General features: G+C 34.3%; 1 protein-coding gene across 1 annotated transcript in view; it reads left to right on the forward strand.

The window, feature by feature from the left end:
* EYS (eyes shut homolog) overlaps positions 1-13,012 on the forward strand; it is a 766,416-nt gene that overhangs the window by 603,624 nt on the left and 149,780 nt on the right. Inside the window, 2 exon segments of the mRNA XM_018077885.2 lie at positions 2,779-2,943; positions 9,731-9,884. Coding sequence (XP_017933374.2) covers positions 2,779-2,943; positions 9,731-9,884 — 319 coding nt within the window.

Genomic DNA, 13,012 nt, shown 5'->3' on the forward strand with positions numbered 1-13,012 from the left:
GACACAGCACTTCAGGTGTAGTCACCAAGTTGAAATAACATTTTTTTTCTCAGTAGTTTTTGCTGACCATTAGTGCGGAGACTTCTGGATGTAGGGTGCTGGACTCCCTTGAAAGATTTAAGTCTTTATGGGACATCTCTCCTTTGAAGGAAACTATCCCTCCCAAAGGACTGATGAGATTGTCTTTCCTTTCAAGATTGACCAGATATCCCTTCTCTTTCTTTCTCCTCTCTCCCTCCCCTTCACCTAGATGAAAGAAATTTCACAGAATATTATTTTTAATGTAGAAAATAAATTGTGGACAATTAATCTTGAAGTTGAGTAAGTTTTTTTGAAAACTTCTTTATAAAAGACTTTTTAAGAGTTTTAGCTGCACAATGTACCACTACATTATGAACATTGAATTTCACTGAGGTTTCTGAAGGCACAGGACCTGAAGAATAAAAATTAAGGTTGTCTGCATAGAACCCCTCTGTGAAGGTGTTGTGGGTTGGCTTTTGGATTTTTTTAGGCCTTCCTTAGCAACGGGGTCAGAAATCTAAAGAAGTATCATCCCTTTTGGTAACACAACATATAAAAGGGTGCAGATAAGAGAGTTCGCTCTCTTCTCTCTTCCAGTGGCTGAAGGTGACAGGTCTCTCAGCAGAAGGTCTTTGCTTGCATAGGCCAGGGCCTGCTGCTCAGACCTGCTGTTATCTCCAGTCTCTTCGGGAGGTGTGGGGGAGTTGGTTTGTGCTTCGCACAGTTCTGCTGTCTCGTTCAGGGAAGTATTTAATTCATTTCTTTTGTATTTATTCACTAGCTCTACAGTAACAGTGTATATTTGGAGGATATTTGTTTTAGCGTTTTGGGGTTTTTTTATCCCTGTTTCCCCTTCCCTTTTCCCTTTTTCCCCCTTGGGAGCTCCCTGTCGTGTGTACAATATATTCAAATTGTATATATAATTGTAAATATATATTTTTACTGTAGCTTTGGCTGTTTGGGTTTTTTTTTCTTCTTCCCTCTCTGGGGAGTAGGCTCTTTTTGCTGGGTCTTGGTAATTTGGCAGAGAGCCAGCTCGAAACTCACACAGAAGGATAACAGAATCACCAATTTGTTGAGTTTGGAAGGGACCTCTTGAGACCATCTTGTCCAATCACCTGCTCAAGCAGAGCAGGATCACCTAGAGCAGGTTTCTCACAACCATGCCCAGTCAGGTTCCCAAAATCTCCATGGACTGAGACTTGACAAACCTCTCTGGACAACCTATGCCAGCGCTGGACCACCCTCACAGTGAAAAAATAGTTTTCATGTGTTCAGGTGTAAGTTCCTGGTTTTGATTTGTGTCCATTGCCTGTCAAGGGCACCGCTGAAAAATGTTTGGCTCTTCGCCTCCACCCCCTCCAATTAGGTATTTACAGACATTGTTAAGATCTACCCAAGCCTGCTCTTCTGCAGCCTTAGATGTCCTGGGTCTCTCAGCCTTTCCTTATATAAAAGAGGCCCCAGTCCCTTAATCATATTTGTGGCCCTGCACTACAGTGGCTAGATCTCCTAATAATGTATCCCTTGAAAGTATGAATTTAATTAGACTAACAATGCTTTCATAATTGTGCAGGTCTACTTCTGATTTGTAATGTCTTTGACTTTTACTTCACATTCCAAGCAGTTTTTCAACCCATGTTTTTTTCACTTTCTCCAACAGTCCTAATTTTTCCAGACCTATGACTTTAAAGCATAACTGCTTCTTGCTTTCCATGCTGACTTTCTTTTTCTGTCAGGGTGTGAGGTGTTTTTAATGACTGACCTTCAGTACATGCTTGTTTATCTGGGCACTTAATTTTGTCCTTTCTTCTGAAGTCCAATAAAAATGGCAAAGAATAAACCATGATCAGATTCACAAACAAACGAAAAATTAATAAAGTGAAAAATTTTGAAAAAAAATCCATGTATTATGGATCATGCTTATGTGCAATCACCAGTCACAAATCCATTGTATACCTTTAGTTCATTAAAATAAAAATTTCTTTGAAAAAATATTACCTGAACTTAGACTGTTTTTCTCGTTGCTTATTCCTTATTCATATCCCTAGTGATGAATTTGGGTAGTCTTTAAGGTGTGTTGCTCAAATAGAATGCTTAAGGCATCAGGAAGACATTCTGCCCAACCTCAATTAGTTTTAGACTATTTTTCCTTATTTTAATGATATTATTATCATGGCTACAGGGTAAAAAAACCCTAAACCATAATGACTAAGTAATTAATGCAATAAATGTTGCAAATGTTAAGCCTTCAGAGTTAAAAATTTTCTTTTGCAAACATTCACTTCCAAGACAGGAGTAGTTTAGGGGAAAAATGTGCACGTTGCCCCATGGTATGCTCATCACAATTTCAAGGCCAGAACATATGAGTATCTTCAAAATGAAGAAAACTTTTTTATTACCTAGAACTATAAACCAAAAGTACTTCACAGGGAAATCATAGAACAGAAGATCTGCATGGCCACATCGGTAAAGATAAAAATTTGTGACAATCTTTTGAAACTTATTGCATCTTCTAGTTGCAGTCCTTCCTATAGTGGTCTTTTCACTTCTGGTAATATGCAGATGCTAGAACATTTTCATTTTCTGCATATTTGATTTGAATATTTTTTGCTCGGTGAATAAAATAGTTGATTACACTATTCACAGGTATGCAGGAGAATGGATATTTTAAAATGTGCTTCACTAATTGTATTGTATTTTATTACTTTATTCTGTAATAAATTAATAAAATTATCTTTTTGTTATTCATTTCAGACACAACACTGTTTTTTCCATCCTTCACTGGAAATTCTTATTTAGAGCTACCTTCTCTGACATCTGTATCTGAGACCAGGACTGCATCTGGGCAGGAAACAAGCAATCTGACGACTCTGTACTTGACAGTGAAAACAACTTCTCTAAATGGCACAATCCTTTACAGTGAGTACCAATGATACTTGAAGCTAAGTATCAGTTTTAGCTCCTTCAGGTCCTTATTAACTTTGGTGTACATCAGCTGGCATTTCCTCTTCAAAAGCAAAATGATTCATTAAAATGCAGTAGAAGCCTTTTGGTATTCTAATGCATGATGCATTATAAAATTCTAACCATTGTTCCTTGTGTTCCTCTGGAAAGTTCTTTAATTTATGACTCATTGAGCAAAACATAACTTACAACTGAAAATGCTGCTTCCTGACAAGAAAGAACATAGTAAGCATATGACTCCAGTTGTAAGTGTTACAGCTCTAAAATACTAATGTTGAAGAAGTTTTGAACAACTTATTACAGAAAAACAGCTTCTCCAGAGTTGGGTTGAGTCTCACGTATTATAATTTTTATCCTGGTTCTGAATTCTTGATTTACAGAGCTATCTAAAGTTCTGCAATTTTACCATATTTCACAGTATTTACTGTGATTTCACACTTCAGAGGATTCTTTTGTGGTCCCCAGAGAGTTAATTCCAGACCTGGACGTATGCCTGTTAATACTACATAAAAAGTTGCTTCTTGCCTGCATATTTCATTCCTCAATATATGGCATAAACTTACTTAGACAGAAGTATGATTGTCACTAGTCAGCAAGAAAAAACAGCCTTCTCTGCTAGTTGAGTATATTATTGTATATTTTAGCTTGCAATTTCTTTCTAAATAGAAAACATGGAAAGAGAGGTGATTTCTTCCTGAACCCAAGAAGAAATAGAAAAATATGTTTACTTGATAAATTTACTCCAGATAGGCAAAATGATTAGGAGCATTCTCAGTTCGCTGCAGCTTCCTAGGATTTCTCTACATAAAGAAATCTTATTGATATAACAAAAATAATTTTGATAATTTTTGTTGGTTTTACATTAATATGGAAGTAATATATGTGAATTCACCTGCAATATATACATATTTGTAAGCCAGGGTTAAAAGTAATATAAGCTTCATGGCATTATTTAGTTATGTCTTTTATTATTATTTGTATTACATTTAATTTTGATGTAAAACACTGTTCCCCCAGATTGAACATTTATGTTTACTGCTTTTCAAAATGGTATCTCAAGTCCTTGTGTGTTATAGCCGGGTTGTTGCTGCAGTTGCCTAAGCTACAGTGCTGCAGACTTTGCTAAGAATCATGGATAAGTGGTTATGTGGCAGTTCTTTATGTTGAAGTGTTTTGTACTTGTTAGTTATTTCAATTTCAAGAGGAGTTATTCGCCCTTGAAGAAGAATTCAAGGAAGGTCACTGGAAGTACTTTGAATATATTTGGCATTTAGTGATTTTGTTTGTCTCATCAGTGCAAAGTAATTGGCTTTCAGCCAAAGTTAAAGTAAACCTTGCTATCTACACGTAAGCCCTAAGTAAGCATCTCTGTGAAAAAAAAAACCACCTCCATTTTCTTTTCTAGATCATGTACTCATCCTGCATGCAATCTAATACTGGTTCAGGTATTTCGTCATACTGCCTGTGGAAAATCATTAATATGGTATTTTTGAAGTGTTTGCAGAGATTTTATTGCAGCAGTATTTGAGAACTTCACATTGTTTAAAACATTTGTCTTTCTGGAGAGATAGAATGGTATTAATGGAGAACCATGCAGTTTTTTACTTTCCAGTTACCTGCATCTGAGACCTCCATGGGTAGTGTCACAGCTCCCTTCTTGTCCTTTCCTGAACCCAGAGAGAAGGAAGAAAGGAGGATAAGAATGAGTGGTATGAGTTCAGTTATCACCCTAACACTGAGCTGAGGTAGCTCCAGGACCTTGGGATAATTTTTACGTGTTTTCAAGCAGTTGTTTCACTCACTTTTTCTTCATTGATTCCCAGTAACACACCATACTTACGTTCCCATTCACTTTGTTATCCCTAAAACAGGACTTGAACTAACTTGAAAAACTCCACTCTTTTGGTGACCAATAGGTTTTCTTCTAAGCTTAGATTTCTGTTAAGCTAAAAAAAAAAAAAGTAAAATTGGATCTCTTGCTGGCTGTGGAACACAGGCACAAAAAGTAATGGATGACTGCATATCTTGTAGAACTCTAATACTGTATTTAACATTAGTTGCTATTTAGCTTTACAGTTCTACTTAGACTTTATCAGGCTCTGTCCTCCAGCTTCTTTTCCTTTTTTTCACTCTTTCTTTTTTTGTTTTATGTCTCTCTGGTAATTAGATTCCTTTCCAAATAATAAAAATATTTGTCATGATTGTCCATATCAATATTTTTATTTAGTTTTACATGAATTTAAAATACAATATTATAAAAATTCATAAATAAAAATCTCTCTAGTGTTTTATGAATGAACACTATGTGTCTATACAGATTATCTGGAATTTTTAAATTATTTTAATTATTTCTGTATGCAGGCCCCAAGCTCTTCTGTCAGATAAGTATATCCTTTGCAAGTTCCCTCATATGCTCCCTCTGTTCTTTCATCTCCATTTTTTACTCCTTGCTCTGTCTTTCATTTTCCCTTCTAACAACTTCAAAAGAGGAGCTGCTGTTGTCAGCTGTTCTCTTTTTAATAGTAGTACAACTCGTGCTTCTACTGCTGCTTTTTTGAAGCTATGTTACCATCAAACATCTGAGGAATGAACTGTCAGCAGAAAATAGCTTGAGGTTTGTGCACTCACTAGGTACAAGAACTGCAGAATTAAAAGTGTTAATATTCCCAAAATTTTCATATTCTGTTAATATAAGCATGTTAACAATAGCTTCGTAATTAAGGTTACAATAAGTTTTAGACATTCATAAAGCAAAAACCCTCTTTGTCAAAATAATTTTTTTAATAGGAAGAATATCACAGTGATCTACTTCTTTCAGATGTATTTTACTAGAAAATAGTTACAGATTTTTATTATTTTTTTTAAATTAGTCCACCTTCAGATTATATATTTTACAAACACACCTGTTATTACCAGGTGGTGATGAGGCTACATCTGTTTCTCTGGCAGATAACTAGTAAACATTTAATTACAGTGAGAAATCTCAGACAAGATGCTATTGATATACAAATTGATTTGAAATGGAAAGGATGCACAAGATTATTAAAGTCAGAGTCATAAACTAAAAAATTAGTGAATGCTTTAAAATTTCAATGCATTGTTGAAATACATTTTAGCAGTTAGTGCAAATATATATATTCAAATATATATAAGAAAAACAAAATGCATATATACAGAAAAGAAGCCTACTTAACAGGCCAACCAATGGGCAGAGTATGAGAATCAGCAAATGCGCTAGGCAAATCACTTTACTAAATCACACCATACTGTTGTTGAAAATTATTTTCCTCTATGATGCCTTTATTAGCAAGGATTTTATCAATGTTTGGTTGAAAGTAACAAATAACAAGGACTAACTGTTATTTGTAGAGGCAGCCAAAAATAGATTTCCTGTTAGATAAGATACTATAGAACCATAGAATCTTGAATGAGATTTACAGAAAATTACTTTATATATCAGAGGCAAAGAAGCCAATGCAAGAGGAGTCGCTTTGCATATTATTTTTAGTAGATTATAAACCATCATCTGTTTTAATATAAAGAAAAATATACTTATAATGTTTTCATTATTTCAGTATGTATTTAAGAAACATATTAATGATAACAGTCAACAGACTAAAACTATCTGGTCATTTTGCAGTTACCTTATGTTTAAATTGTTGGTAGAATGTGAGAAGATTTCTGTTTAAATATGTCAGAAGAAAATGTTTTAATATATACACAACATTTGTGCCAGTAATGATTAGCCATCATTTGAGAACTATTTATTTGTTGAACACAGTATGCATTCATACGCTCTTTATTCTATTCCTTAATGATTTTACTTGTTTGCATGATTTAATTTCATCAACATGTCAAAACAAATTGTGATATTTAACCACAAAGCACCATAAATTGTAAGTGATCATAAAAACCTGATGAAGCTGTAAAGTTTTACTTCATTGTTTTCGCTTTTAATAGAGTCAGCGCAATGCTGCTCACAATCCCTTCAAGGACAGATTGTTTAACTTCTACTATACATGGTAGTCTATAACTTCTGACAATTGGATTTCAGATATCACAGCCCAGGTTTATAGCATTCCTTAAGGACAACATTTTCATAAGTTGTGCTCCTAAATTATTTCCTGTGTGCTCAGAAGAGCTACTCTCCAGATCTACCCATATTCTACTTTCCTTTCTGAAACTAAAGATGGGTACTACAGCCATTTCAGTTGTAGTCTATTGTCTCTTATTTCAACTGGCATCCTCAAGCAGAACGTTTCACAAATCCCTCCTCCATGTCAAAATATGTTTTTACTTAATAAAGCATCACCCCATAGTTTAATGGGAATTTAAATCTGGTTTTTAGATAGGCAATCATTTGAACCCAGTGACCATGTGTCTGTCATCACACTGAACTACAAAAACAGCCTACCACCTTGCAGTTTTCTGTGAAAGGATGATTGCTGAGATCTGGTTTCTTTGACATGATCCTCTCACATAATCTCTACTAAGGTCAATATATGTTACCCCTGATATTCAACAAGATTTTTTTCTCAGATGGTTCCTGATCTGTCAGTTCCCAGAACCCAAATGTTTTGTTTAGGTCTCGGGCTTTTGCTCTGAAGGTAACTGCCCACCATATATGCTAGGTAGTATATGCTCTTTCACATTGTCTCCCCATGTTCACTATAGAAAGATTTAAAGGACTCTCCTTTCAAAGGATCTCATACCACCTAGCAAATAATATTAAGAACTCTATTAGTCACCTGTAATTGTGACTTAAAAGCACTCCCTGGATTTCAAGCAGTCACGCTCACTGAGGTTTCGAGGAATAATGCTGCTTTTTGGGGATCTGTCTGAGATTTTTTAATTTACTGGCAATAATGAGGACCTTCTTCCAAGTTTTCACTAGTGGGCAATGTGAATGGACAGAGTGACTCACTGGGAGAAGAGAAAAAAGCTGTTCACCTGTAACTTCACTTTTTCAAGACATGTTGATAGTATATACATTCACATTCCTCTCCCATTTTATTCTCTCTAACTTCGGTATAGCTTAGAGATTTAGTTACTGGTGGAAATTGGAAATGTCAGGAACAGCATGTGCAGGAAGGGGAGAAGATAAGGAAACAAATGATTCAATCAGTTATGTAAGGGTTAAAAAGTAGTGACTCTTTTAACAGCGATAGGGCAATATGTTTCGAAAGGGAATTATTGGACTATTGTAAAAGGAAATCATAAAAGCCAAAGGCATACAATTCAGTCAAATTAAAATAGCTTGGATTTAATTAGGTATTCAGAATACAAAATATGTCTAAGCATAAAAGACTTTCAGTAGGTAGTTAGGATGTGTAACAGACTGAAGAAATGCTATGTTGACTAGAAAGCTGCTCTTGAGGAGGGAGTTTATGTTGAGAACTGTTTCTACTACGAACTAGACAAAAGGAAATGATCAGGCAGTTGCAGACACTGTTGCCTCTATCTGCTAAAAGATTTTTGTTTTCTTTTTGTTTTGTTCCCCAAATTAAAGGTGATAATTTTCTCTTTACAAATTAGTAGGATTTCTAAGTCCCAAATCCACTTGCACTCTTTTTATCTTTCAGAATAAAAAGGTTAAGGGATGTTCTGAGTTGTGGCCCCCTGTAACAGCTCTAGGCCTGGCCTGCACAGCTGCTGAAAGTCAGCCCAGATCCCAGGCCTTCTGACCCACCACAGGGGCCTCCTACTCACATGGCTCAGGGACATATTCTCTCAATATTCACACACCCATCCCCCAGGCACTCCACAGTCAGGGGTTCTCCAAATACCAGCATAAATCTCCCATATATCTGATACCCATGCCAGGACCTGGGGCCTCCTACCCACAGGTGGTAGTACATGAAACAAATATACGCAGTAAATTCAACTTTATGACCCAACTATCGAGTCTTTAACTTCAGTTCAATATAGTAAAATACAGTGAAAAAAACAGATTAACATTTTAACACTTTGTCCTAAAGGGGAGTAAAAATTATAAACAGGAAATGTGTCTTACCTTCTATGAGAAATAATTATAGTTAAATTCAAAGGACAAATTCATAAAAAATTACCCAATATAATTTGCTACTATAGGTTTCAGTTCTTTTTTTTATAGATGAACCATGTGCCATTGATCATTTAAATATAAATATTTTGCTGTCCTATTTACAGTTTATAATATACTATTTGGAGGAAGTGAACTTAGGTATCTTTTTATTCTTAGTTTGAACTGTGCAAATAACGTAGTATGTGTGATATTTTGTAGGTAATTTTTCTTCTCACCAAGTCTGAAATGTATAATCAATTGGGAAAGGTGAATTTTTCATGATCTTAACAGCTCGTATAAGAAAGAGATGTTCTGTTATAATTTTTGTTTTCTATAATTCATTTTAAAAATCTGAATGAATAGGATTTAATTTTTTTATTGTTACCTCTGTCACCTTACTGATACTGCTGTATATAGAGAAAAGTTCATCTTCAATTAAAGATCTCTGTAAGAATTATGCAACTACATTGGTAGTAAGTAAATTTTTGTCTTTTGGTTATTTTCTTTTAACTGTTATCAATTGATACAGAGTTTGGAGTTTTACCTCACAGTCACTCGAGAAGAGTCCTGTATATGGATAAAAGAGTCCTCAATGTCACATAGGCATTATGGTTGGCAATGGTGTGCCAGTACTGTGAAATAGTTTTCTGAGGTCCTACACTTTCAGAAGTGTGACTATCTCCATTTTTGTTTTCAAAGCTAGTGAAAGGAATTTTGGAGAACAGTTTCTTCACTTGTATCTTGTGGAAGGAAAACCAACCGTTCGATTCAGCTGTGGAAACTCTCAGAACATTCTGACTGTATCCATCAACCAGTCTATTAGCAAGGGTATACTTGTCCCTATCACAGTAAGGTAAGAATTTACCATGGGGTTACACTAAAAGAGTTTTAGTCATATATATTGAGCAGTAAAGTGTGATTCCACTTTTTTTTTTTCACAATAAAGACAAGTCATATTGGAAAGCAAAATTATATGCATATTTGGAAACTTTTTTCATAAGATAGTCTCCTTGATTGAAAATACGTTTTAGTTCATACTAAAATTTAAGATTATTTCAGTCCTTTGGAGAACTTAACGAATCTTTCAATCTCCAAATACTTTTACAGATACAGATGTTGTTTTGAGAACTGAAACAATTTAAATATAACATTGGAGGTTACAGATGGGGAGTTCATAATTTATGTTTATTAATTTATACATTGAAAAAATTAAATTTGTTGTCAGAATTCCAGTGCTAAATATAGGACTGATTTATTCTTTAAGATGAAAAATTAAAAATGTACATACTAACAACATCTCACAATGCCAGGTGGACTTGGTGATTTGCAAAGTCTTTTCCAAACTACATTACGATTCCATAAACTGTCGTATCTACATATGCAACTGTACTGTCAGCGTTATACAGTGGTGGCTGAGCAGTACTGCCATTTTACACCTAGTACACACAATAGTTCTCAGAATGGTTAATGTACCATTTTGAAAAAGGTATTAGTATCATGCCTTGGTAATGGATTAACTCTTTTCTAGCCATGGAATTTCATATGTGCAAGATAGGTAAAAGGTAAACAAGAAATAACATAAATGTTGTGTTATATTTTTATTAGTAATGTTAAAGACTGGTAAAGTACTCAGTCTTCAAAATAATTTTAGAAATAATTCTGACACCCATATAAAATTTCAAACTACTGTGATTAGGATAATATTTTATTTCTTACATAGTTAAAGTATCAGAGATAATTGGTGCACCTAAACTGGAAATATCTGTGAGTTGAGGGAACTTACTGTACAAATTATTAAATTAAAGGCAGTTCTAGCTAGGACTATTTTTACTGTTAGAGGACGGTATGTGAAGGAGACTGCAAAATTTACCTTGAAACATGCACATCAGACTTCTCAAAATTGCCTCTTACTACGAAAACAGGAAAATAAAAGCATCATCTTAAGATTTTTTGTGTTTGCATTTTGAGCTGTTTCTCTATGATGTAAATGTTGATAAATTCTAAAATGATGGAGGTTTATTGATCTCAGTATATAGAGTAGATTGACACGGGGAAAAGAGGCTGTTTGGGGTGGGCGGTGTTCATTAGATTGTATGCTTACCCTGTAAGATTTACCACTTCTTTTGGAAAAAAATTTGTGTTAAAATATAAATCCTCTTTTCAATATAAGCAAGGATCTGCCATTTAAGAAACTGTTTTATTTCCATCTTATATTTCTTCTCAACCACAGGTCTATACATTACTCTTATGCTCCATTTAGAACAGTATTTTTTCTTCCTTTTATGCTGTTTTAGTGTTAACATCTAGTATTAATAAAGCAAAGTCACATAGCATACTTTCAAATTGAATTACTTATTAGATGACAATGTATTTATTTTAGGATTTTTGTACAGGTTGTAAAAGTATATAAAATTTACAAAGGAAATTCTATCCCTTCCTCTCCTTATGATCTGACAGATATTGAGGTTTTTTCCCTGGGAAAGTACTTGACAGAGGTATACAGTTCGATACTAGTAAACTATTCTAAGGGATTTTTTAATCTCAGAGACTACTCTTGTGTGAGACATTGGTCAGGTGATTGTCTGCACTGTATCAGCTGTGGTAGCATTGCCCCTGCTTCATAAGATTAAGACATTAAAATGCTGTGCAGATTTCAAAGCCTAATAATATCTTAGCAAAAAAATACAGCTAAATGGCAATGAAAAGATTGATTCTAGTCATAGAGTTGAAGTTCATACTGAGAAATAAATTTACTTCCATCTTTTTCTACCTGAAAATTAACACCTGTGTATTTATGGCTTCATTCTCCATGTTGTTACTCTAAAAAGTAATGTCAGTTCAATTTACACATTACCTTTGTTTATTACTATTTTATACTGCTATCTTTGAAACAGTGGCATACTAAATAACTTGTAAGGTATGATTGTAGACTATGACTGGCAGGGATTTACATGCATTTGAGTTTATGGTCTTGGCCTTAGAAACGACTAGCGATTATTCTTGCAAGTTCTTCTAAAATTTAAAGAAAGTAGTATATCCTTCACCAAACCGCAAGAAAATTATGATCCTTCGGCAAGCAACCCTAACCTCTGCCAAAGGAAAAAGCAAACTTAAGAAGGCATTTGTGGCCCTCCAAGATCTTGTATTGTAGGCAATAAAATATGAATCCATGACAAAACCATGATTAATTTGTGTTCTCAGTGGCTGTTGGAGATAGATAATTCTATTTGTATATTTTACCTGAAAAATTATTGTGTGGGGTTTTTTCCCTGTAATGCAGAAAAAGAGACAAAGACTAGAATAAACATCTCTTTTTGTTACTGTTTGAAAACTTGCCAGTTGGCAGACAATAGTTCTGTTACACTTGACTAAGTCTTTAGAATCATATTTGACAGTTATTCCAGTTCTGGATGTAACTATAACTCCACTGGTTAAATGCCACAATTAACATATTCAATAGCGTCCATAGAAGCAGATTGTCACCTTTTCAGACTTTTTTCCTTCTAAATCTACCATGTGCAAGAAACTAATACATCCCCATAGTTTACAGCTAGCTATTCCTTTTTCATAATTATATGATTGGTTTCCTTATGTATGGCCATTTTTTTCAAACCTGATGAGGATTAAATGAGTTATAAATGTTCAGTCATTGCCTTTATGGTCCTTGTGAAATGACAGCTTTACAGAAAAAAGTCAGTAAAACTCAAATTGCCTACTTTTTTTTACCTTGCCTAAGGAAACTAGAAATGTATTTAAATACAGTTTCATTCATTGTTTTCATTTCTGTTTATTTTAGAATGATTTGATTACTGGTTTGAAAATGTGTATTTCTTCCAGTTTAATTTTCTTTGATTTCATAGTTGAGATTGTATTGATCTTTTCAGCTAAAGCTTTGAGAACATGCTTGAAATGTAGTTTGGATTAGTTTTATGGGTTTGTTCTTGAAAGTTATTCAAAGAACATTAGCTCGAATGCGTTTCA

This window comes from Manacus vitellinus, unplaced genomic scaffold, assembly GCF_001715985.3.
Source record: "Manacus vitellinus isolate BGI_N305 unplaced genomic scaffold, ASM171598v3 scaffold_4_pilon, whole genome shotgun sequence".
Classification (NCBI taxonomy): domain Eukaryota; kingdom Metazoa; phylum Chordata; class Aves; order Passeriformes; family Pipridae; genus Manacus; species Manacus vitellinus.